General features: G+C 62.8%; 3 protein-coding genes across 11 annotated transcripts in view; 2 read left to right on the top strand and 1 right to left on the bottom strand.

The window, feature by feature from the left end:
• The window catches only part of INTS3 (integrator complex subunit 3), a 43,498-nt gene extending 34,400 nt beyond the window's left edge, over positions 1 to 9,098 (top strand). Inside the window, exons 22-30 of the mRNA XM_054182626.1 lie at positions 738 to 806; positions 2,759 to 2,834; positions 4,459 to 4,572; positions 4,671 to 4,719; positions 5,652 to 5,819; positions 7,694 to 7,794; positions 8,058 to 8,130; positions 8,235 to 8,391; positions 8,476 to 9,098. Coding sequence (XP_054038601.1) covers positions 738 to 806; positions 2,759 to 2,834; positions 4,459 to 4,572; positions 4,671 to 4,719; positions 5,652 to 5,819; positions 7,694 to 7,794; positions 8,058 to 8,130; positions 8,235 to 8,391; positions 8,476 to 8,553 — 885 coding nt within the window. The 3' untranslated portion in view covers positions 8,554 to 9,098. The remainder of the gene's footprint in view (positions 1 to 737; positions 807 to 2,758; positions 2,835 to 4,458; positions 4,573 to 4,670; positions 4,720 to 5,651; positions 5,820 to 7,693; positions 7,795 to 8,057; positions 8,131 to 8,234; positions 8,392 to 8,475) is intronic.
• Positions 9,099 to 9,988: 890 nt separating this feature from the next.
• On the top strand, positions 9,989 to 14,003 carry SLC27A3 (solute carrier family 27 member 3). Its single transcript, XM_054183001.1, has 11 exons — positions 9,989 to 10,081; positions 10,223 to 10,484; positions 11,277 to 11,486; positions 11,560 to 11,718; positions 11,827 to 11,951; positions 12,035 to 12,229; positions 12,316 to 12,406; positions 12,488 to 12,686; positions 12,849 to 12,946; positions 13,038 to 13,168; positions 13,260 to 14,003. Exons 1-11 carry the CDS (start codon positions 9,989 to 9,991, stop codon positions 13,434 to 13,436), a joined length of 1,740 nt encoding a protein of 579 aa, XP_054038976.1. The 3' UTR covers positions 13,437 to 14,003.
• Positions 14,004 to 17,584: 3,581 nt separating this feature from the next.
• The window catches only part of GATAD2B (GATA zinc finger domain containing 2B), a 42,949-nt gene continuing 36,624 nt past the window's right edge, over positions 17,585 to 23,909 (bottom strand). For 5 of the 9 annotated variants that reach the window (XM_054182587.1, XM_054182588.1, XM_054182591.1 and 2 more), the window contains 5 exons: positions 23,249 to 23,564; positions 21,819 to 22,021; positions 20,992 to 21,102; positions 20,326 to 20,443; positions 17,585 to 20,042 (listed from right to left, as the gene is read on the bottom strand). In XM_054182587.1, the coding sequence (XP_054038562.1) occupies positions 19,909 to 20,042; positions 20,326 to 20,443; positions 20,992 to 21,102; positions 21,819 to 22,021; positions 23,249 to 23,564 (882 nt within the window). In that variant the 3' untranslated portion in view covers positions 17,585 to 19,908. The remainder of the gene's footprint in view (positions 20,043 to 20,325; positions 20,444 to 20,991; positions 21,103 to 21,818; positions 22,022 to 23,248; positions 23,565 to 23,909) is intronic. The other 4 variants (XR_008463381.1, XR_008463382.1, XR_008463383.1 and 1 more) reach the window with 4 other exon arrangements.

Raw genomic sequence — 23,909 nt, 5'->3', positions numbered from 1 at the left:
GTCCAACCTGGCCTTGAACCCCTCCAGGGATGGGGCAGCCACAGCTTCTCTGGGCAACCTGGGCCAGGGGCTCACCCCCCTCACAGCCAAGAATTCCTGCCTCACATCTCATCTCAATCTCCCCTCTTCCAGTGGCAAACCCTTCCCCCTCGTCCCATGGCTCCCCTCCCTGCTCCAGAGTCCCTCCCCAGCTTTCCTGGAGCCCCTTGAGGGACTGGAAGGGGCTCCAAGGTCTCCCCGGAGCCTTCTCTTCTCCAGGCTGAGCCCCCCCAGCTCTCTCAGCCTGTCCCCACAGCAGAGGGGCTCCAGCCCTCCCAGCATCTCCAGGGCCTCCTCCGGCCCCGCTCCCACAGCTCCGTGTCCTTCTGCTGTTGGTGACTCCAGAGCTGGACACAGTTCTCCAGGTGGGGTCTCCTCTGCGCGGAGCAGAGGGGCAGAATCACCTCCCTCGATGAACCTGCCGGCTCCCGGCTGCACGCAGAGAACAGCCCGTCTCCCCTCCTGCGCCTTCTTGGCTCCTTTTCCTGCTCAGCCGCTTTCCCCGTTCCGCTTAGGAAGTGGTGCTGGTTCTGGTCCAGCCGCCGGGTCAGGCAGGGCGACGCTGCCCCTCGCGAGGAGGAACATGCGCGTGTGTCCAAGCCTGAACCGAGGAGTTTTGCCCTCAGCTCTGGAAATCGGAGCTTTTGACTGGCCTCATGTCCTTCCCTAAGCCCTGCCTTGCTTTTGTACTCTTCCAGTTCCCAGACGAGACCCTACGAAGCGGCGAGCTGCTGAACATGATTGTAGCTGTCATAGACTCCTTCCAGGTAAGGGGGGGACGGGTCGGGGGTGGGAGGCAGCACATTCCTGAAGTGGCTTCACTTTATCTCCTCCGCTCCCAGGAGGCTTAAGCCTGAAATGGCCCATCCATGGGGGATGTGGGGCGGCGCTTTGCTTGTGTAGTCCTCCCTGCCCCCATTCTTGAGTCCCCTTGAGTGGCCTTTGCGAAGAGGAGCCCTAAAACCTGCGGGTTTTTCTGTCCTTTGAGGAGCTGCAGCGTCAGGAGGCTGAATCTGAGCTGCTTCTTCCAAGGGACCTCCCTGGCCACCGAGCCGCGGCAGGCACCCGAGGGAGACGTGCCTGGGTTCGCTCTGATCCCTCTCCACTTGCAGGCGTTGGCCAAACGCACCGCCATGGGCAGCGCCGCTGCGGGCAAGCGATAATCATAATTACCGATAATAAGCCCCTCGGCAGGGCGGTGCTCGGCGCTGCTGGGGGGATGCAAAGCTGCGGGCAGCGTCGCCGCGGACGCGTGTGCAGGAGGGCGCAGGGAAGGCGCAGGCAGGGCCGAGATGGCGCCCGGCTCTTCCGTCCCGCTGGGAGGCGGGCTGCAGGCTCAGCCGGCTCACGAGCGGAAGGCCAAGCCCTCGTTAGACCCCTCTTGGCAGGAACCTTTCCCTGTGGTCACGCTGAGTTGCCACGAGCAACCCAAAAATAGTCAGCGGCGAAAGCTGGGGGCGGGGAGGTGGGCACGGGCAGGAATGCTGTACTGCGTGTTTCTGCTGTCTGGGCTCGTCCGGAGCGTGATCTGCTGATAACCCTTTAACTCGCCCTATTTATACACCATTCCCGGCCAGTTGTGCCTTTTCCCAGCTGCGCGGGGGCCAGAACGCCTCGCCAGCAACTTTTGCTTGGCAGGCTGGAGCCGAAGTCGGGTACAGGAAAGGTTTGAGTCACGGTGCCCTGACCCCCCCGGCTCAGCCCTGCTCCTACTCCTCTGCTCCCGGGCTCTGCCCCGCGCTGAAATGCAGAGGTTTTGTTTTTCCCAGCAGAGGCCCGTCGCGTTTCCTCTCCCCTCCCTTCTCCAATTCCTTCATTCCTTCCTGTTATTCTTCATCTGTTTCCCCACGATGCTCTGCCTGCTTGGCCCCCGGCGGGTCTCCGCCTGCTCTCGGGCTCCCCGTGTCTCCTGTGCCCGAGCAGGCAGCACCCAGAGGCCGAGGAGAAGGCAGACGAAACCCAAAGCGTGCTCTGTCAGGGCAGGAGCAGGGATTGGTGCTCCCCAGCTCCGGTGCAGGCCCCCAGTGTGTCCCGTCCCCCTCTCTCCACTTCCACCTCTCCCAGGGCTGAAGGGGGGAGTCAGTGCAGGAAGCTCTAGGCGTCTGGGTAGTGTCAGCTCCCGTCCTGCAGACCAGGAGCGCTCCGGGGTCCCGAGCGGAGAGGTCTGGGACTGCCGGAGCTTTCCCCGCAGGCTGCCGAGCCCTCCCTGCTGCCAGCCCCGGGGGGGGCTTTGTGCATCTGCCAGCAAACCCCTGGGTGTGAGAGCGCCCGGAGCAGAAGGAGCGGGTCCCCCGCGGTCGTGCGGCAGCCGAGCCACTCTGTCCGCGCCCGTCCCAGCTCTCCGAACAGGGTGACACCGTCCCACCCGCCCTGGCCCTGCCTGCGGGGATCTGCTCTGTGTCCTGCGTGACACTTGCTCCCCAGCCCGGGTGTTGATGTGTGAAACCGTTAACCTCTCATTACTTCTTTGCCTCTGCCGGCCCGTGGCAGCAGCTGCCTCTGCCTGGAGCCGCTTACCCCAGCTGTGATTTATGAGCCACCTGCAGCCCGCGGGGTGTCTGGGACTCCCCGCTGGAGCCCTGCTCGCGCAGAGGTGGCTGATGTTGGCAGAGCAGGAGCTTTCCCACTTGCTCTCCGGATCTGCCCGGTGGTCCCTGGCGTAAGAGGGCTTCTGCAGAGCCCGGGCATCCCGCTTAACCCCGTTTTCTCTGCTGCCCAGTTGCAGGAACTGGTGTGCCATGTGATGATGGGGAACCTCGTCATGTTTCGGAAAGACTCGGTGCTGAACATCCTGAGTGAGTAGCACTCCTGCTGACACCAGCGCGTCTCGGGCAGGGCAGAGGTGAAAGCAGGGCTGTTCTGGGCATCCCCGAGCCTTCCTGCCCTTTGGGCCCCTGTTTTGCAGAGACACCCCAAGTCCCTGGAAAGGGAGAAGGCTGCAGCCTTTGCCACAGCTATTGTGATTGGGAGGGCTGCAGTCCATGGCCACGCTGCCGTAGGAAGAGCCCTGCAGAGGCTGGCGGCTCACGCAGCACCCGAGAGAAGCCCTTGGGCTGGCCGTGGTATGCCGAGGGCTGGATTTCCTCATGGTGTTATTGCCACGGCTTAAAGGATCACTGCCCTAAACCGGCTTGTTAGAGTGAGCTGTGCGATCCAAGCCGCATGCTCTAATGGGCTTTACCGGGCTGGTTGTGGGATGGTTTGGGAGCCCCGGCTCCCCGCAGCGCCAGGTAAAGTGTAATCCGGGGCTCTGCACACCCGCGGCCTGCCCGGGCAGAGGGGGAAAAAAACAAACCAGAAAGAGGAAAGTCCCGAAATCTCCCCCCGCCCTGTGGCCTCGCCACGTGCTCCCAGCTGCTGTGTCTCTGGGGATGTGAACTTGTCCTGGTGCAAACCCGTGGCGGGTGCTGCGCGGTCGGCTGTGCCACGCCACAGCCAACACGGCTGTCCCCTCTGCTCCCAGCGCAGCAGGGGTGAGGGCAGCTGGGAGGTGATGGCAAAAGGTGGGTCAGAAAGGTTGGAATTGGGATTTCCCTTTGTTTTCTGTTGGCTGTGACACCCCAAGGGCGAAAAAGGGCCTTGCTGCTGCTTTGTCTGGCCCTTGGACCACCCTGAACTAACGGAATAAGCCTCTTGGGTGAACTCCCAGCCCTTTGCCAGGACCACGGTCCCCTTATCTGCCATGTAGGAAAAGGCTGGTGCCCGTGGTCTCTCCCTCGCGGCATTCCTCGCCTTTCCCCCAGCATCACCAGTGGTGTCCCAATTCCCCGGTAGCTTTTCAGTTGGACTTTGGCTTGCACCTATGCAAGCTGCTCTTGGGCACTGGAAGAGCCCTCCAAGTCTCCAGCCACCGCCGTGTTTTGCCGGCATGTGCCCTGTGGCTCCTGCCTGGCGGCTGGGGCCGGCCGTGGCTGCAGCCCTCTGGGCTGGGGTGGCTTCGGGCAGAGCCGACGTGGAGAACTGGGTGCACGGGGGCCAGCGAGCACTTCGGAGAGAAGCCCCATCGCCCTGATCCGATGGCTGTCGAGATCCAGCTCTGGTGTTACACAAGCCGCAAGCAGCGGTCTAAGCTTATTTAATTAAAGAAGCTCGTTAATTCGCTTCCTCTGAGCCCCGAGCAGCTGCCTCCGTGACTTTGCAGCTCTGCCACCCGTGTCTCAGCTGGCAGAGCCCACCCTGCTGCCACCCACCGGGTTCCAGAGCCCCTGCTCGCCCTCGGCAGGGTTTGGGGCAGAGTGTCCTGTTCCGGTGCCCTGCTCCGGGCTGGAGGGGTGGGTGTGATGCCAGGCAGGAGCAGCACCATCCCTGGGTGCTGCTGGTGCTCACGGAGGGGCCACGGCCGAGGTGCCTGCGGTGGCTCCGGCAGGTCCCTGCTGTTCCTCCCCGCGGTTCCCCTCACCACCCTGCACTTCCCCCTAGTTCAAAGCCTGGACTGGGAGACCTTTGAGCAGTACTGCACCTGGCAGCTCTTCCTCGCGCACAGCATTCCTCTGGAGACCATCATCCCCATCCTCCAGCACCTCAAATACAAAGGTGAGCGGTCCCCTGTGCTGTCCCCGGCGCGGGAGGGGCACGGCGCTGGGCCGCCGTGGCCGCGAGCTCCGGCGCTGAGGCTGTCCTTCCCTTTGCAGAGCACCCCGAGGCGTTATCCTGCCTGCTGCTGCAGCTGCGGCGAGAGAAGTAAGTGCACCATGCTCTGCCGAGGCTCCCGCGGCCACGGGCTCGTGGGGCTGCCCCCCCGCCACGCTGGTGGCTTTCTTGAGCACCGTCAGCATGGTGGGGACAAGGGGATGCCACCCGCTCCGGCTTGGGCTGCTCGAGCAGCCAGGCGTGGGGAGAAAGCCCCCCTTGCTGGCGCTCCCCAGCTTGTGACTCCTGTCCCGGAGCCCCTGGGGACGGAGTGGGGTGGACGTGTGTGACAAGACCCCGGCCATCGCAGCCTTCCCAAAGGCAGCAGCTCCCTGCCGTGGCATCGGCGTCACCGTTTGCCGAGTGCCAGCTCTCGGCCTGAGTGCCAAAGGGCTGTTTGTCACCTTTGCACATCCCGGAGCCCGTTACTTAATGGAGAGCAGGCTGTCCCCCGCAGGGCGCAGGGCTGCGGCTGCCTTGGTGTTGGTCTCCGCCGTCTCGGCCTGCTCGCGTGGATTGGCCACGTCCCGCCGCTCGCGGTGAAGAGCACTTTTATTTGTTTTCATTAATGCGGCGCATGGGGCTGGCTGATCTAATCCCAGCTGCAAATTGCGTTAGCGAGAAGCCCACCATGACGGAGACCGCGGGGGCCGGGTGCTGCGGGTGGAGCGTGGTGGCAGCTGGTCCCCGGGAGGGTGGTTTGGCAGCGATCTCGGGCGAGCGGGGGAGGCCGAACGCTGCCCGTCCTCCCCTGAGCCCAGGGGCCGACACTGCCGCAGGGCGCCGGGTCCCGGCGGTGTTTGGGGCAGCTCGGTGCCATCCGAGCCGTGTCAGGGCTCCTGTGCCCGCTCCCTCCCGGCACGGCCGCTCCGCGGGCTCGCGATGGCAGGGTCTGCAGCCTCAAGTGGGTGGCGGTGGCTGCGGGGGGGTACAAACCACTCGCCCGTCCATCCTCCTCGCGCGCCCTTCCCCGTTTGCCGCAGGCCCAGCGAGGAGATGGTGAAGATGGTGCTGAGCCGGCCCTGCCACCCCGACGACCAGTTCACCACCAGCATCCTGCGGCACTGGTGCATCAAGCACGACGACCTCCTGGCCGAGCACATCAAGTCGCTGCTCATCAAGAACAACAGCCTGCCGCGGAAACGCCAAAGGTGAGGGGCCGGGGCGGGCACAGCGTCTGCCGGGTGCTGCCGGGAACCGAGTGACAGACTCTGCCTCGTCCCCAAGGCCGTGCGTGCCAGCCCATCCCGCCGGTTACGCCATCGTCTCCGGGAGGCCGGGGCGGTGCCGGTGCCCACCCACGCGCTGCCAGAGCCCGGGGCCAGCGTCCCCCCGGCTCCGGCGCTGTGCGGGCGGCCGCTCTGTGATCTCGCCCGCGCTGACACGCAGCCAGCGGGACCCTCCCGCGGCCGAGCCCGTTAGCCAGCCGCGCGGGAAAGTGCTTTCAGCCGCCTGTGCGAGCGGCGCCAAGGCTTGCTGCTCCCCTGCTGCGGCGCCGGGGGGGCAGACGGCCCCCTCCCACCCCCCGCGGGCACAGCTGGATGTTTCCAGAGCATCTTTTGGTGCAAATAGTCTTCCAGATGTGGTTCCCTTGAACTCTGCTGGGACGCTGCCGCCTCTGGGGTGGGTGGGTCAGGGTCTGTCGGTGCAGTGGGACCAAAGGCCGGAGCTGGAGGTTAAATCCCAGCTCCCCAGGGCAGGATTCCTCCTCTCCGGCCTCGGGAGGGCAGGGGCAGAGGGCTGGTTCCCAGCCACCCTGCGTGGGCAGAGCTCCGGGTGCCGGAGGCGGCAGCCAGACCTCGCCACCGCGGGTGCGGGATAGAAAAGGGAATGCTGCGGCTGGTCCTGCACCGCTGTGCCGGCTCCCGGCCAGGGCGGCCCATGGGACACCCCACCCCGACCCCAAGATGCCCCTCGGCAGCGGGGCGGGAGCTTTTCCTGCTGCCCTGGGCTCCCCGGCTGATTTCCCAGCCTTTTTTCCAGCCTGACAGGCCAACATCAGGCTGCGGGGCAGCCTCTGCCCCGGGCACAGCCGTCACCTCCCGGGGCGAGGGCCAGCCGGGCCCAGTGCTGCCTTGTGCCGGGTCACCGCGCTGCGACCAGCCCCCCCGGCAGCCCCCCGGTGCTGGGCTCTGGGTTAGGGGCAGCGGAGGGTGGCCCGGTCAGGGCTGACGGGGGGGTGCTCGGCGGCCCCTGCCCGGCCGGGAGCTGCTTTGCTGGAGAAGGAGGGACATCTAGTGTCCTGGGAAAGCAGGGCAGCGCCGCGCTCCTGCCGCAGCCGGGGCTGCGTGTCCTCGGGACCCCCGAGGATCCCCCCCAGCACCCGGGGAGCCGGCACCGCCGCCGCATGGAGCAGGGGTGACGGCCAGCGGGGCGGACGGGCCCTTGCCAAGAGGTTCACCGTCACCGGGATGTCACACCGGGAGAGCGGCCGGTCCCACCGGCATCTCGGCCACCTCTGGGTCCCCCCCCCGCTCTCCGAAGAGGCTGCCAGGGATCCAGTCCGTGCCTTCGTCTGTTCCTCTGCGTTAATTAATGGCCTTTCACAGCTGAACAACGCGGCTATTTTCCCGGTGTTCCTGTTCCGGGATCTGAGCCGTATCCAGGTCTAATCCCCGCTAATTAACGGGCGGCCAGCTGAGGCCCCGGCTGTTGGCAGCGTCCCGGGGGCTGGCACCATGCGCTGTCCTGCCCCTGGGCCTTAGCACGGGGCACTTGGTGCTGCCCGGAGCTGCCAGGGATGGAGGCGGCCAGCACCCTAAGCAGGATTTATCCCCTTAATCCCGCGCTGGAGCAGCGCTCACAGACCAGCCCCGGGGAACCCAGCACATGCCAGACCCCAAAAATCCCCGTCCCCCGCTCGAGCCTCTGGGGACACGGATGGCAGGGTTATCTGTGCCCCACATCTTCTCGGGGCTTTGGGGGTGCTGCTGCGGGGCCGTGGCACTCGCTGCGCCCACACGTGGGGTCTGTCTGCGGGGGGGGAAGCCGGGGGTGGGCAGTAACGCTGCTCCTCTGCCCCCAGCCTGCGCAGCTCCAGCAGCAAACTGGCCCAGCTCACCCTGGAGCAGATCCTGGAGCACCTGGACAACCTCCGCCTCAACCTCACCAACACCAAACAGAACTGTAGGTACCGCCGGGCAACCGGGGCAGGCCAGCTCCCATCCCCAGCGGGCAACCGGGGCAGGCCAGCTCCCATCCCCAGCGGGCAACCGGGGCAGGGCAGCACTGGTGGTGGGAGCCACACGCAGAACTGGGATGCCCTGGGATACTGGGAGCCCCTTGCAAAGCTGCTGGGGTCCAGCCCCCTGGATGGCTGGGGGGGGGGAGGGGGTTCCCCTGCCCGGGGAAGGTCTCTGACCCCCCCTTTTCTGCCGGTTCCTCACCAGTTTTCAGCCAAACGCCGATCCTGCAGGCGCTGCAGCACGTCCAGGCCAGCTGCGACGAAGCCCACAAGATGAAGTGAGTCGGTCCTTCCCCGGGTGACAGCGGGGTGGGGGCCCCAAAAACGCCTGAGACCCCCCCCCAACACACACACACAATTCCACACCCCCGCTTCCCTCCAGGTTCAGCGACCTCTTCTCCCTGGCCGAGGAGTATGAAGACTCCTCCACCAAACCCCCCAAGAGCCGCCGAAAAGCCACGCTCTCCAGCCCCCGTAGCCGCAAGAACGCGGCCCAGCCGGCCAACAACGAGGAGGAATCGGCCTCCAGCAGCGCCTCGGTAAGCGCCCCCCCCGCCCCTGGGGGACACGGGGGCAGCGGGGTGTCCCCCCGACGGCAGTGACCCCCCCCTCTCCCCGCACAGGAGGAAGAAGACACCAAACCCAAACCCGCCAAAAGGAAAAGAAAAGGCTCCTCAGCCGTGGGCTCGGACAGTGACTGAGGGCTCCGGCCGCGGTGGCCCCGTGGTGGCCCGGCCGCGCTCGGACAAAAGCCATTGCCAGGACGGGAAGGACAAGGAGCGGTGTCCCCTCTGGAGCCCGCGGCGACGGGGCCACTCGGCTGCCCCCTGCCCTGACCCTCCCTGTTTGACTTTTTTAGCTCCTTTTTTATCATCCGCCAAGGAGGGGTTGGAGCCTGCACACACACCCCCCCCGACACCTGTCCCCTGCTCTGGGGGGACACAGGGGCTCCCCAGAGGGGACGTGGCACCACGGGGAAGGGACGGGAAACTCGGGGTGGGGGGGTTATATCATACACCCCCTATTTTCATATAAAAAATGTAAATAAACAGTGGGAACTGGCTTGTCGCTCCAGGATGCTTAGGGGAGGGGGAGCCTGTGTCCCTGCCCGTGGGGACAAGGGGACACCGCCATCCCCAGGGCACTGCTGGGGGGGGGACACGGTGCTGTCCCCTGTCACCCCCACAGCTTGTACCGTTTTTAAATGTTTTTTTAAACAAAAAAAAAAACCAAACCCACAATAAACCCCCTTTGGGCTGTTTTGTACGAAATGCCACCTCTCTCTGCCACGTCCCCGGGGCCAGTGTCCCCCCAGGCGGGGCATGTGGCTCTGGGGGGGCCGTGGTGCTGCCAGCTCCCCCCACCCCCCACCCGGGATGGAAGTGGGGACAAGGCTGGGATGGGGAGGCCATGGAGAGGGGGGACGGGGATGGGGGGGGGTGAGCTGCGGTGAGGGGGGCGGGCTGGGGACACAAGGGGGGGGTGACGAGACTTGGGGACATTGTGGGGACACTGGGGGGAGGGACAAGATGACAGGGCTGGGACTGGAACGGGGGTCTGGAGGGGGGTGGGATGGGGACAGGGAGGTGATGGGGGGGGTGACATGGGGGGGGCTTGTGACCAGGAGGATGGACGTGGGGACACGATGCGGGGGTGGGGGGGGCCTGTGGCTGGGAGGATGGGCACAGGGTGGAGGGGGACAAGGCTGGGGCTGGAAGAGGGGTCTGGGGTGAGTGGCATGGGGATGAAATGGGGGGGACATGATGGGGGGGGGGACACCATGATGTCCATGGTGAGGGGGACAGTGCTGGGAGAGGGGTCGGGGGGGCCGCGATGGGGACAGGGAGGTGACGGAGGGGTGGGGGGGGCTGTGGAAGGAGGACGGCTGGGGGGGGCAGCGGCGGGGCCAGGATGGGGGTCCGCGGGGGGGGGGGACACACAGTGCTGGGGCCGTGAGAGGGTCTGGGGCGGGCGAGCCGGCGGGTGCCGGTCGGTGGCGATGTGGCCGGGGGTGGCGACGCGGGAGGGGGGGTGGGGGGTGCCGGGGTAGGCGTGGCTCGGAGGGGCGTGTCCGCCCCGCCCATGGGCGTGTCCGCGGCGGGCGGGGCGCGTCCGGCGGGCGGGGGGCGGCGGGCGATGGCGCTGGCTGCGGCGCTGGCGGCGCTGGTGGCCCTGGGGCTCCTGCAGCGGCTGCTGCGGCCGCACCTCTGGGCAGACCTGGCCTTCGCGGTGCGGGCGGCGCGGTGCCGGCGGCGGGCGGCGGCGGGGGGGCCCGGCGGGGCCGGGGGGGGCAGCCTGGCCGCCCGGTTCCTGCGGGCGGCGCGGCGGGAGCCGGCCCGGCCCTTCCTGCGGGCGGCGGGGGGCGAGCAGCCCTACGGGCGGGTGGCCCGGCGGGTGGCCCGGGTGGCCAACGCGCTGCGGGGGTGGCCCCTGGGGGGGGAGGCCGGGGGGGAGCTGGGCCCCGGGGTGACGGTGGGGCTGCTGGTGGGCAACCAGCCGCCGTTCGTCTGGGGCTGGCTGGGGCTGGCGGCGCTGGGGGCCCGACCCGCCTTCCTGGGCACGGCGCTGCCCCCCCCCGCCCTGCGGCACTGCCTGCGGGCCTGCGGGGCCCGGGCGCTGCTCGTGGCCCACGGTGAGCAACGGGGGGGGGGGGGGGACCGGGACCGGGGGGGGGAGAGGGATGCCGGGGGCGGGGGGATGGAGCGGGGAAGGAGCGGGCGGGGGCGGGGGGGGGAACACGGGGCACCGGGGATGGCTCTGGGAGATGGGGGGGGACCGGGGATGGGGGTTACCGGGGATGGGGGGGCCCCGGGGACGGCTCCGGTAGCTGGGATGGGACCGGTGGAGGGTACCGGGGTACTGGGAATGGGGTGATACCGGGGGCTCCGGTCGATGGGACTGTAATGGGGATGGGGGGGTACCGGGGGCACCGGGGATGGCTCCGTGAGATGGGGGGGGGACCGGGGATGGCAGAGGCTCCAGGAGACGGGGTGGTCCCTGGCCCTGGGTACCGGGGGATGGGGGGTACCGGGGCCAGGGTGGGCTCCGGAGGCTCCGGGGCGGTACCGGGGCCGCTGCGGGTGACAGGGTGTGGGGCCCGGGGGTGGCACCAGGGGGGTGGGGGGGGCTCCAGCACTGCCAGCCGCGGAGCGAGGGACCCGACCACCTGGGGGTCCGGGGTGGTTCGGTTTGGGGGGCGATGGGGGGGGCGCGGATGCCATGTTTTGGTCCCCCCAAACTGGCGCCGTCCCTGTGCCCCACACGGATCCTGCCTGGGGTGTCCCCAAAGGCTGGGTGCCACCCACGGGCACAGGGTGGGGACGGGTCCCCATCCTCTCCCTGCCCCGGGCCGGGCGCGGGGGGAACCATGGGCTGTGTCTGGACCTGCCCCCACCCCAGCCTGTCCCCCCCCGCCCCGTCCCAGATCTGTTTGCCATGGTGGAGCCCATCCTGCCCAGCCTGCGGGAGGACGACGTGGTGGTGTGGGTGCTGGGCTCGGGGCCATACCCCCCCGGCGTGGTGGCCCTGCAGGAGCTGCTGGATGCCGCCTCCGAGGAGCTGGAGCCCGAGGACGCCTGGCAGCCCCAGGACATGAACGACACCTGCCTCTACATCTTCACCTCCGGCACCACCGGTGGGTGCCCGGGGCCGGGGGGACCTGGGTGAGTTGTGGGGGAGGGGGAATTGACACCGTCTTCCCCTTCCAGGTCTCCCCAAGGCCGCCCGCGTCTCCCACCTCAAGTCCATCATGTGCCTGAGCTTCTACGAGCTGGTGGGAGCCTCCAGCCGGGACGTGGTGTACCTGGCGCTGCCGCTCTACCACATGGCCGGGTCCCTCCTGGGCATCGTGGGCTGCATCGGCATTGGTGAGCAGGGACTGGCAGAGGGACACCCTGTGGCAAGCCCGGTGACATTTGGCGGGGGGAGAAAAAAATTAACCCACCCACCCCCCGCCTAATCCCAGCTTTCCGCAGGAGCCACTTGTGTGCTGAAGGAGAAGTTCTCAGCCAGCCAATTCTGGGATGACTGTCGCGCCGAGGGGGTCACCGTCTTCCAGTACATCGGGGAGCTCTGCCGCTACCTGGTCAACCAGCCCCCGGTCAGGAGGGACCCGGAGGGAGTGGGGGGAGGGGGAAATGGGGGTCCGAGGGGCACCCCTGGGTCTGACGCTGGGCCCCGCAGCGCCCCGGGGAGCGGGAGCACGGGCTGCGGCTGGCGGTGGGGAGCGGGCTGCGCCCCGATGTCTGGCAGAGGTTCCTGCAGCGCTTCGGGGACATCCGCATCGTGGAGACCTACGGGATGACCGAGGGCAACGTCACCCTCTTCAACTACACGGGGACGCCGGGGGCCGTGGGGCGCAGCAGCTTCATCTACAAGGTGGGAGGGGGCTGAGGGGGATGTTTGCTGTGCCCCCCGCCCCCCGTGCCCGTCCCCGCCGGGCTGCTGACACCCCCCTCCCCCAGCTCTTCTCGCCCTTCGAGATCGTGCGCTACGACGTGACGGAGGGAGCCCCGGTGCGGGACGCGGCCGGGCACTGCATCCGCGTGGGGACGGGTGAGGAGCAGGATGGGGATGGGGGGAGCTTGGGGGTCCCCGTGGCCCCCGCCCAGTGTCACACGTCCCCCACCCCTGCAGGTGAGACAGGGCTGCTGATCGCCCCGGTGACCCCCCGCACCCCCTTCCTGGGCTACGCCGGCAGCCGGGAGCTGTCAGAGCAGAAGCTGCTGCGGAGCGTCTTCGCCGAGGGTGACACCTACTTCAGCACCGGCGACCTCATGGAGCAGGACGCCGCACAGTTTGTCCGCTTCCGCGACCGCACCGGGGACACCTACAGGTGCCAGAGACACCCACGGATGGGGGACACACCCCCCCCCCCCCCACCACGGGGACAGTGATACAGCCCCACGCGCCCCATCCGTTGCCTGGCTGAGGTGGGGGGGACATCAGATGTTATGGTGGGGGGAGCTCAGCACCATCCTCCTCGTCCCCCTCCCAGGTGGAAAGGTGAGAATGTGGCCACCACGGAGGTGGCCGAAGCCTTGGTGGCCCACGAGTCCCTGCAAGAAGCCACCGTGTACGGCGTTGCCGTGCCAGGTACCGATGTCCCCCCCCAGCTCCACCACAGTGTCATTGTCCCCGCCCCCAGCCCGGCAGTGCCCCCCACAAGCTCTGCCCTCGCCCGCAGGCCACGAGGGTCGTGCCGGGATGGCGGCGCTGGTGCTGCGTCCCGGCTGCCGGCTGGACGGTCCCGGGCTCTACCGGCACGTGGAGCAGCTGCTGCCGCCGTACGCCCGGCCCCGCTTCCTCCGCCTGCAGGTAATGGGGCATGGGGGGGGCCTGGGGGGGGGGGGTACACGGGAGATTTTGTGCGCCCTGGGGTCCCCAACCCGCCCCACCGCCCCCCCAGGAGCGCTTGGCCATGACGGAGACCTTCAAGCAGCAGAAGGTGCGGCTGGCGCAGGAGGGCTTCGACCCGGCCCGCGTCTCCGACCCCCTCTTCCTGCTGGATGAGACCACCAAAGCCTACGTGCCCCTCGGCCCCGCGCTCTGGGAGGGGGTCCTGGACGGCCGCCTCCGCATTTAGACCGAGCCCACGGGTGCCCCAAAGCACCCCGTGTCCGTCCCACCAGCAGCGGGTGCCCCACAGGTCCCCCCGTGTCCATCCTGTGGGTCCCCACGTCCATCCTGCCGTCCCCATGTCCCTCACATCCATCCTGTGCCTCCCCATGTCCATCCTTTCCCCATGTCCTCTGTCCCCATCCCGCCGTCCCTGGGTGCCCCACGTCTGTCCTGCCATCCCCGGGTATCCCCCCTCTATGTCCCCCACAGCCACCCTGTGTGTCCCCATGTCCATCCTGCCACCCCTTGTCCATCTACGCGGGTCCCCACGTCTGTCCCACTCTCCCTGGGTACCCCACATCTGTCCTGCGGGTCCCCGTGTCCATCCTCTTCCCCCCCACACCCCCCAGATTCCCCACGTCCATCCTCGGGTCCCCACATCCCTCCCACTGTCCCCAAGTGCTTTCTGGTGCCCTATGGCCCCCCTGTCCCCGTTCCCCCCCCACTGCCCACGTGGGGGGTTGTGTCACTGTCCCTGTCCCCACCTGCGGGGCACCCGCCCCCCACCCCCAGCCACCGGTGCCTTTCCCCCATCCCGGGGTCCTGCTCTTTGTATGTACAAACATACTCCTTTTTTTGGCAAATAAACTCTTTTGTAGCAAGTCTCTGCGCTGTCACCCCCGTCTGGCTGCAAGAAATGGCGGGGGGGGGGGGGGGGGAAATTTGTCACCCAAGGGCTCAAGGCTCGGGGAGGGGGACACCAAGTCACCATGTTCCCCGTCCCCTGGGGCTCTGCAGGGATGGGGCGGGGAGGGGGGGGGGCACACAGAAGGTCCCGCTTTAGCGGGGGGGGTCCCTACCTCGATTCTGGGGTGTCGTTCCCTGCCGTCGTTCCCCCCCCCCCCCAAACCATCCCCAGCTGGGACACACACACCACCCCCCCCCCCCCAGCCCCATCACAACACACCAGCCACAACCAAAGTTATAAACGGGTCCGTCCTTTATTAAACATCGTTTGCAAGTGATAAATATTACAAGGGATGGGGGGGGGGGGTGGTTTGTTTGTTTTTTTTTTTTTTAATTAGTATTATTTTATTTTAATCCGTTCTCCAACAAAATCGGCATCCGGTTTGTCCTGGGGCGCCGCTGGCAGCGGTGCCCGGCTTTGCTCCGTCCTCGCGCCGGATTTCAAACACAAAGAGGGGGGGAAAAAAAACAACAAAACACCCCCCCACCACCCCCCCCCCACCCCCTCCCGCATCCCCCCTTCTTGCAGGATGCTCGGGTTCGGGGGGGGTCAATTGTGGCTGCTTCCCCCCCCAAAAAAAAATTCCCAGGCTCAGGTCGGGGGGTGATGTTTGACTTCCCCAAAAATCGCTGGGGGGGCAGGTTTTGGGGCGCAGTAAGGCCGAGCTGGTGGGGGGTGGTAGAATTTTGGGGATGGGGACAGCAATTTGGGTACATGGGGGGGGGGGGACACAACACACTGGAGAATTTGGGGTGCAAAGCAGGGCACAGAGACTGGGGGAGGGGGCAGATCCCCAGCTTCCCTCCCCACCCCCCGCCATGCTTCTCCCCCCCCCCAACCTGCTTTTGTGCTGTTTCCCTACAAATTGAGGGTTGAAATCTTGCTAATTTAGCCTAAAATCCAGCAAACTGAGACAGAACCCTGCAAATTTGGCCTGAGAGCCTGAAAATTTATGCTAAAATCCTCTTAATTAGGTCTAAAAACCTGCAAATCTGCCCCAAAATCCTGCCACTCTGGCCTGAAATCCTGCAAATTTGCCCCAAATCCTGCAAATGGGGACTGAAAAACCTGTAAATTTAGCCTAAAATCCTGCAAATTTGCTCTGAAATCCCAGAAATTCGGTCTAAAATCCTCTAAATTGGGCCTAAAATCCTGCAAACCTGGCCTGACATCCTGCAAATTTGGCCAAAATCCCACAAATCAAGACTGAAATCCTGCAAATTTAGCCTAAAATCCTAAAAAAATGGGATCATAATCCTACAAATCAGGACTGAAATCACACAGATTGGGCCTGAGATCCTGCAAACTTGCTCTGAACTACCACAAATTTGCCTAAAGTCCTCCAAATTGGGTCCCAAATCCTCCAAATTTGCCTGAAATCCTACAAATCAAGACCAACGCCCTGCAAATTGTGACTCAAATTCCGCAAACTTGCTCTGAAATCCCAGAAGTTTGGCCTGAAATCCTGCAAATTTGGCCTGCAAAACTGGGCCTAAAAATCCTCCAAATTTGGGCCTGAAATCCTCCAACTTGGGCCTGAAATCCTCCAAAATGGGCTTAAAAATCCTGCAAACTGGGCCTAAAATCCTGCAAACTTGGCCTAAAAATCCTGCAAATTTAGTCTTGAAAGCCTCTGGATTGGGCCTAAAAATCCTGCAAACTTGGGCCTAAATTCCTGCAAATTGAGCCTGAAATCCTGCCAATTTGGCCTGAAACCCTCCAAATTTGGGCCTGAAGTCCTGTAAATTTGGGCCTGAAATCTTGCAAATTTAGTCTTGGAATCCTGCAAATTTGGGCCTAAAATCCCGCCAGTTTGGCCTGAAACCCTCCAAATTTTGCCCGAAATCCTGCAAACGTGGGCCGAGCCCCCCGTTGGGCGGGTGGGGGTTTCTGAGGGGGGGTTGTCGGGGTGGGGGGGGGGGCGAGGAAGGAGTCGGCAGACAGCGGTTGTTATAGATGTATATTGTATATATGCCAATGCAATAATAAAAACAGTGCAAATACAGTTACAGTTTATAATACTCGTCCCCCCCAGCCCGCCCCGGCCCCGCCGTCCCCCCCCCAGCCCCGTGCTCGGCGCGCTGTCCCCCGTGTCCCCGTCCGTGTCCCCCCCCCCCCCCCCCCGCCATGGGACACCCCCTCCCTGCCGGTGCCGCGGGGGGGGCCGTGTGTGTGAAAGGCACAAGATTCGGGAGGTGGCCGCCGCCACCAGTGCATCGCCGGGGCCGGGGGGGGCGTCCCCCGCCATGTGTGTCCCCCCCCCTCCCCGACAACCCCCAGCACCGCGTCTCGCCCCCCCCCCCCCCCCCCCGGCACCCCCCGCACCCCCCCCCCCCGCCCCCCAGCCCCCAGCCGAGCCGCCGGGACCCCCCCCCGTTTTTGCACGTTTCATGTCACACACACGAGGTCACACCACGAGAAGGACGCGACGAGTTCCACAACAGCCATGGCAAGGCGGGATTCGCTCCCCGGGTTCCATTTCTTGCGTTATTTCGTGGGGTTTTGTTTGTTGGTTTTGTTTTGTTTGTTTTTTTTTTCTACACAATGTACAATTTTTTATTATTTTTTTTTTAATATTTTTTTTATCCTTTTTTTTCCATCTTTTTTTTTTTTTTTTAACGTGTCAAGAAATAGCTTATATACACGAATGAGTCCTTGTTATAACATTTCGGCAGCAATATCATAAGCTAATGAGGGGGGGGGGTTAGAGGGGGGGGGGGGCGGGTTATGCCTTTGGAGGAACCAAAAAAAAATAAAATAACCGAACCACCCCACCACCCCCATCCCCCCCCACACCAAAAAAAACCCCCCAAAACAAATCCCAATAAAAGCGTTTTCACAAGCGGCGCTACCCCTAGCTGTAAAAGAAACGCGAACGGAAGCAGGAAAAAAATTCTTATTTCTGAAAAAAAAAAAAAACCAATAAAAAAGGAAAAAATGAGGATTTTTTTCTACCGTACATCACATCCCTGGGGGCTGGGGGGGGGGGGGGGGACAGGAGGGGGGGGGGCTCAAGCCAAGAAATAATAATAATAATAATAATAAAACTGTTAAACCTGCACAGGCCACAGCCGAAGCCTCGGGGAGGGGGGGGTGTTCAGCATCCCCCGTTGTGATTTTTGGGGCTGGTTTGGGGGGTTCTGGGGGGGGGGGGGAACTGCCTGCAGACCCCGGGGCCGAGGCACCCGCCCCGTCCCAGCCCCAGCGACCCCCCCCCGCCGCCATGGGGGGGGACACACATACACAAAAATAGGGTCCCCCCCGTCCCCGGGGGCGGATTTCACTTATAGCACCATGAAGTCGGCACCTTGTTCTCCATCGGTTCCCTCCATCCGCGCCCCCCCCCACCCCGTAACCCCCCCCAGCGGCGGGAGAGACTCGGCATTAAGTATTGCACTTGGGGTTTTTGTTTTGTTTTTTTCTTGTTTTGTTTTTTTTTTGTTGTTTTTTTTTTGTTTGTTTGTTTTTGGTTTTTTTTTGTAATTTTTTTTTTCATTTTTTTAAAAGTTTTATAATTTAATCTCAACCCATGCGCCCAGGTCACCTCGTACCTCTTGGCAACATCTGATGGGGGGAGAATGGCACTTGAGCGAGGAGGGGGGGGGGCTCGACCACATCGTAGGGCCCTGGGAGGTGGGGGGGGACGGACACGGTGAAGGATAAGACGATAAAAAATAAAAATTAAGCCCCCAAAATAACCCAAAACCTCAGGTTTAGCCAAGAGGAAACGATGCGTCAAAGTGCTCCCGTGGAAGCGGGGCGAGAAAAGGAGATTTCAAAAGGATCTCAGTGTCCTGGGGGGGGGGACGGGGGGGGACGACAATGGGAGGGGGGAGCCAGCTAAAAAGATTAAAAACAAAAAACCCACAAAAATATATATATATATGTATATATATATGCCACTAACGCTTCACTAGCTTCCAAAAAAAATGACCAAAAAAAGTCCTTTTGCCTCAGGGAGGGCCCCTGGCGGTGGTGGGGGGGGGCACCCAGACCCCTCATGGCGGGGGTCGGGGGGGGGTAAGTGCTCATTGAGTTGAGGGGGGGATGCTGGTGGGGTGGGGGTGCCCCCCCCCACCCACGGAGGGGTGGCATTTTTGGGGTGGGGGGGGAGAAGGCGCCTTGTCCCCAGTAGCGGGGAGGGGGAAGGGGGTGCTCCTGGGCCCCCCCCCCCCCCAACACCCATCGCGCAGCCCCCCCCCTGCCCACAGGTGAGCTGGCGCTTCGAAATTGCACGAGAAAATTGGAATAGCAGGGAAAAAAATTAAAATTACAAAAAAAAAAGGAAATTAATATTAAAAAAAAAACCACCAGAAAACTCTCAGGAAACCCCAGATGTTTGGGTTTGGGCAAGTTTGGGCGCCAAGGGGGTCATGGGGGGGGGGACACACACGGGGACGGCTCTGCCGGGGTCCCTCTGGCAGCCGGGGCGCAATTTCGGCTGGCTGGGAGCGTTGGAGGAGGAGGAGGAGGGGGAGGAAGAGGAGGGGAGGGCCCGTTAGTGTGCAGGTTAAGTGCAAATAGAGCGTTTCTCAGATGACTTTTTTCGCGGCTTATTTCTTGCTTTGGGTTCGTTCGCCGCCGGCCGGAGCCCAGGTGCCACGCGGGGACCGTGGTGCCGTCCCCATCGCCCGAAAGGGTCCCCGGTGCCATCCCCATCATCCGAAAGAGACCCCGGTGCCATCCCCATCGTCTGCATGGGGACCATGGTGCCGTCCCCATTGTCCAAAAGGGACCGCGGTGCCGTCCCCATCGTCTGAAAGGGACCGCGGTGCCGTCCCCATCATGCGTGAGAGCCGGTGACGGGTGCTGACGCCCAAGAGCGGCTCCGGAGCATGCAAGAGCACGGAAGGGAGAGGACGGGGACTCACCGCGCCCCAGGCCACCGGTTGTTGGAAGCGCCGCCGCCGCCGGCACGCGCCACGCCGGGGGCTCACCGGGCGGCATCGACACCCGTCGGGCTCCTCGGGTCCGGCAAGGGGGGGGTTGCCAGCACCATCCGTCGCCCCCATGGGTGCCGGGCGACCGGCTCCTCACCAAACCGGGCAAGACGGGAGCAACGGCGTTGGCATCGGCGTCTCCTGATTTCTTCTGCCGAGCGGCGGGAAGCGTGGCAGCCCACCACCAGCAGCGGCGCGGGCTCCGGCCCATCACGTGCGTCTCTTTTGCCCCCGTTTTCCCCGTGGGTTGGCATAGGCTGCCCTTTAAAAAAAAATCTCAGGGTCACTTAACGTCGAGCGGGTGCCCTTAACAAAGTCTCTGGAAAGGAAAAAAAGGTTGAACCATCCATTGAGCAAAGGAGGGGAAAAAAAAAAAAATAACGAAAAAAGGGAAAAAAAACCCACCAAAATAAAACAAGCCCAAAAACCAAAAAACCCACAACACAATTAAAAATTCTATGCTTTGTCATTACAAAAAAAGAGCATAAAACAAGCTTTAACACCTGGAGAGTGCGGATTTCAAGCAGACATTGTTCTGACCTCGGGCAAAGGAAGTGACCTCTCACTGCTCTAGAAAACCCAAGAAGTTGAAGGTTTGGAAAAAGGACAGGTCGCTGAAGGTTTGAAATGCGGTTTTTTTGTTGGATTTTTTTTTTTCTCATTTGTTTGTTTTTTGTTTCTTTTTTTTTTTTTGTCTTTTTTTTTTTCCCCCGTGTACGGTAGGCACCAGTACAGGCACTGCATGCGACGGAAGTGGGGAGGAAACGGGGGGCGGAGGATGGAGTGGGTGGGGGGACGGTCAATAGGCGTTATTTCTGTCCGCTGATGGACTGCGATATAGAGCGGGGTGGGATCATATCCAAAAGGTATTCCCGCTGCCGGTCCGCCAAACTCGACGCTTTGTGGCCTCCAATGCCAGCGTTCAGGTAAGCGATGTTAACACCTGGAAGGGGGAGAGAAAAGCAGGTGGGGACCCCTCCAGCCAGGATGCTCCTCAGAATCTAACCCAAAGGACACAGGAATTTAACCCCAAATCCACCCTCCGGAACACGCTGGGGTCTTGCAGGGGGCTCCACGGCATGGGGAAGGGAAGCGTCGCCATCACCATCACTCTGTGCTAATGGCAATATGTCCTTCCTCCCCAAAAATCAAACCAACGCGCCCCGCTCTCCGTCTGCCCCCGAGCCCCATCCCTCCCGGTGCCCCGGCGCGGCCGGGGACGGTACCTGGCATGCCGAGGAGACCACCCGCCACCGAGAGCTGGGGTGCCTGCGCAAAGTTGGAAAGCATGGAGCGGGCAGAGGTGGGGATGCCACGCTGCAAAGTGCTCTGGGGCTGCGGAGCCTGAGGAAGAAGAGAACAAAGACGGTAGGAAGGCACCAGGATCGGCCGTCAGGGCTGGAAGCAGTCGCTGACACAGCTGCAGCCAGAGTGGGAAGAATTAATGGCAATTTTTGGCCGGTACGTGGAAAATGCAGTTTGCAAATCCCTCCTGGAGGAGTATTGGGCAGCAGAGTCTGGGCTGTGCTGGGGTTTTCTCTGCTGGACGGAGGGATCCGAGGGGAAGGGTGGGAGAGGAGACCAGCAGCAGCTACGGGATCGATGGCTGGGATCCGAGGGGAAGGGTGGGAGACCAGCAGCAGCTACGGTCTCCGCTGGGGCGAGGAAATGGGGTGTGGGGGACTCGGGGTAAAAGTCCCCAGGAAAAAGGGGACCCCACCCTACAGCCCCCAGCAAAAAGGGCGGCCGGAGCCCAGAGCTGCTGCAGGAGGGGAGGGAGCAGGATGCTCGCACCTCCCTCCTCCTCGGGCATCGTGCCCACCCCACGCTGAAGTGACGGGATGCAGGCCCTTTCCCATCGCCGGAGCGAGGGAAGAGGCAGCGCCACTCACCTGCCGGAGCGTGTGGTGCCGCATGATGTTCTCCTGTTTGCTGACGCTGGAGACGGCCGGGGCCGTGGTGGGGGACAAGGCCGCCTGCTGCTGTAGCCTCTGCTCGATCTCCTGAGCGAGAGAAGCAGAAGCATCCTCAGAGGCGCGCGCCATCCCATCAGACCACTGGAAAACCACCGAAAACCCGTCTGCTTTCCCGAGGTGTTACTGGAACTGCAGCCAACACCAACAGCTCTTCTATCTCCGCACCCACTTGTTACAAACAGCCCAAAGACTCTTTTTTGCTCCGAAACAGGCACGTTCCCATTTGTCAGCAGCCAGATCCCACTTCATATTTAGGTTTTTTTCACAGTTCACAAGTGATGACTCCAGTTTATTTTACCCCAGGGCCTCTAAACAAGTTCTCCAACAGCAATTTATCACCGGAATTTAGCAAATTCCCCCCTTCCACAGAAAAACGACTTCCCGCATGTTCCAGGAAAGTCAGTGGCAAAACCAGGGAGGGACGGGTGCCGTCCCCAGCCAGCCCTTGAGCTACAAATCCAGGGGAAAAACAACGCACAAAGGGAGAGGAGCAGCCGCTCCGGAGGACTCTGGACACTCCGAAGCTCCGCGTGCTGAGCTGGGCATCCCCATGAGCTGGATGAAGCCAAATTCCTCAAGCTCACACATGGGGAACTGCGACTGACCTCCCGAAAAGCTGTGCGGGTGGAGACGTGCAAAGGGAAGGGGAGCAGGGGGTCCCAGAGTCCAGAGAGGGAAATTCCAGGCTCTCCTGGAGCCAACGTGCCCCATCGGAGCAGCTCACGGAGGGGCCGTGCACTTGCCTGCTCCTGCTGCAAAGCTTTCACAAAGGCGTTCTTCAGCCGGTTGGTGTGCTCTGCCTTCAGCGCCTTCTTCTGATTGGAAGTCATGCACTGCTCGCACAGGATCTTCCCGTTTTTCTCCTGCTTCCAGTGGGGGGTGAAGTCGGTGCGGCACTGGGCGCAGACAAAGGGCTCCACGCGCAGGAGGGACGCGCAGCTTTTCCCTGGGGAGTCACCAAGAACGGGAGTTAGGTGGGAACACAGGACAGTATCCCCCTCCTCCATCCCAGGAACGACAGCAACGGGTTTCCACGCACGACACTGGCACGGGAAGGAAGCTCCCAGCAAATAAAAGGATTTTCAGGACAGCGTTGCATCTAAGTCCGACCCTACTCCAGGAAAGAGCTCAGCAACCCGGGAGAGAGATGGGAGAAATCCTGCCCCCAGGACAGAAGAACCCGGCGGTGCTGGGACCAGCTCCACAAGGCTATAGCAATCCGGGGGTTCTGGCAGTTATTCGGGAGAGCCAGTGAGAGCAAGAGCACAGGCTCCACCCCATCCAGCGGGGAGGTGACAACCCGGAGGGAACGGTGAGGTGAGAGCTAAAACCTCCACAATCCCGTGGGGACGGGACCCCGGGCACTCACAGCTCCGAGGATTTTACATCTCAGCTCCCGAACATTCATTCAGGGAAGGTCCTGGGAGACCCCTCCAGGTCCAGGCTGGGAAAGACCAGGAACCGCTCGCTCATAGCCTTGTGTCCTGGTTTGAGCGACACAGGGCTAATTTCTCTTCTAACACCTGAGAAAACTACACTTTCAGAAGACTCTAGTGTCTGGATTTGTGGAAATATTTACTTTATCACCAGCTCTGGGGTGCTGGTTTCAAGGTCTCAGTGCTTTCAAGCTCCCCAGGTGTGGGGATGAGGAGGAGCAAGACCCGGGCACTTGACCCAAGTTGCCAATGGGGTTATTTCATCCCATGAATGGCACATTCCATAGAAATTAGGAAGTTTGCCGAGGAGTTCTCTCTCAGAGCGCTCCTCGCCCCCGTGCCGGAGCCCTGAGCCCTTCCCTTCCTCCTGCCGGGAGTGCACGGCTTCCCACGATAGAATGGGCTGGGTATAGCCCCTGTGTATTTTATATTGGTATCGGGATCAATATTGGTGCTTTACTATTATTAATGTTAATTATTGAGCCTTATTCTACTAAATCAGTGTATATTTCAACCCTCGGGTTTCCTTGTCTTTTCCCGATTCCGCTTCCCAGGTGGGGAGGGATGATCGGGTGAGAGAATAACTGTCTACATGACACTAAATTGTTGTGGGTTTCTCAAACCCTAACACCTCGCAAACCACAGGTTTTGGTCTTTTGCTAAAAAAAAAATAGGAAACGGCGCACGGGAGCGCTGTGCCGCGGCGGTCGAGGAAAGCCACAGCCCCCCGAGCTCACCTTGACTGTCGATGACGCTCTGCACCACCTCCTCCAGCCCCACCATGTAGATGAACTCGCTGTTGGCTGCGCTGGGCAAGAAATGCAGGAGGGGAGCGGGTGGTTTGGGGGGTGGGATCTCCAGCAGCGTCTTTTCCAGCTGCTTGCGGAGGGCAAGCTTGGCGGCTGCCTGGGAGTTGGCGGCATCATTCAGAGCACTGGGGCTGGGGAGCGGAGACGACACTCTGTTGACGGTGCCAGGCTGGATGTGAGAGGCAAGGTTCATATAGATGGCTGAAGACGACGTACGCTGGCAAGGAACAGAAGAACTTGATTGCTGGAAAGGAAGAGGAAAAGAGGATTAATACAGAAAATTAATACGGTCCCCGACTACAGCTCAGCCCCCACAGTGACCTGGATGAGCCAGGTCACCTTCTCGCAACCCTCCTGAATGCAAACGGCCCCAAAAGGACCTGGGGAGACAGGAGCCATGCTGGGACTCGGGAGCAGGAGCTTGTCCCGGTCCCTACACTAAAGCAGTGCCGGTGCCGAGGAGCCTCCAGTGCTCCGGAATCCACAGGAGGCGTCTCGGTCCCTAGGATAAAGCCATCGGCTGTGCTGGTGCTGAGGAGCCTCCGGTGCTCCGGAATCCACAGGAGGAGTCTCAGCATCCGTGGAACTT

Source organism: Rissa tridactyla, chromosome 23 (assembly GCF_028500815.1).
Source record: "Rissa tridactyla isolate bRisTri1 chromosome 23, bRisTri1.patW.cur.20221130, whole genome shotgun sequence".
NCBI classification, from domain to species: Eukaryota; Metazoa; Chordata; class Aves; order Charadriiformes; family Laridae; genus Rissa; species Rissa tridactyla.
This window is presented reverse-complemented; position numbering and strand designations above follow the sequence as displayed.

Bases quoted from the DNA above. Each gene is read 5' to 3' on its own strand.
- SLC27A3 (XM_054183001.1), top strand. From the start codon at position 9,989: ATGGCGCTGGCTGCGGCGCTGGCGGCGCTGGTGGCCCTGGGGCTCCTG. The intron at 12,230-12,315 runs GTGGGAGGGGGC...CCCCTCCCCCAG, and splicing joins GCAGCAGCTTCATCTACAAG to CTCTTCTCGCCCTTCGAGAT. The intron at 12,947-13,037 runs GTACCGATGTCC...CCTCGCCCGCAG, and splicing joins GTACGGCGTTGCCGTGCCAG to GCCACGAGGGTCGTGCCGGG.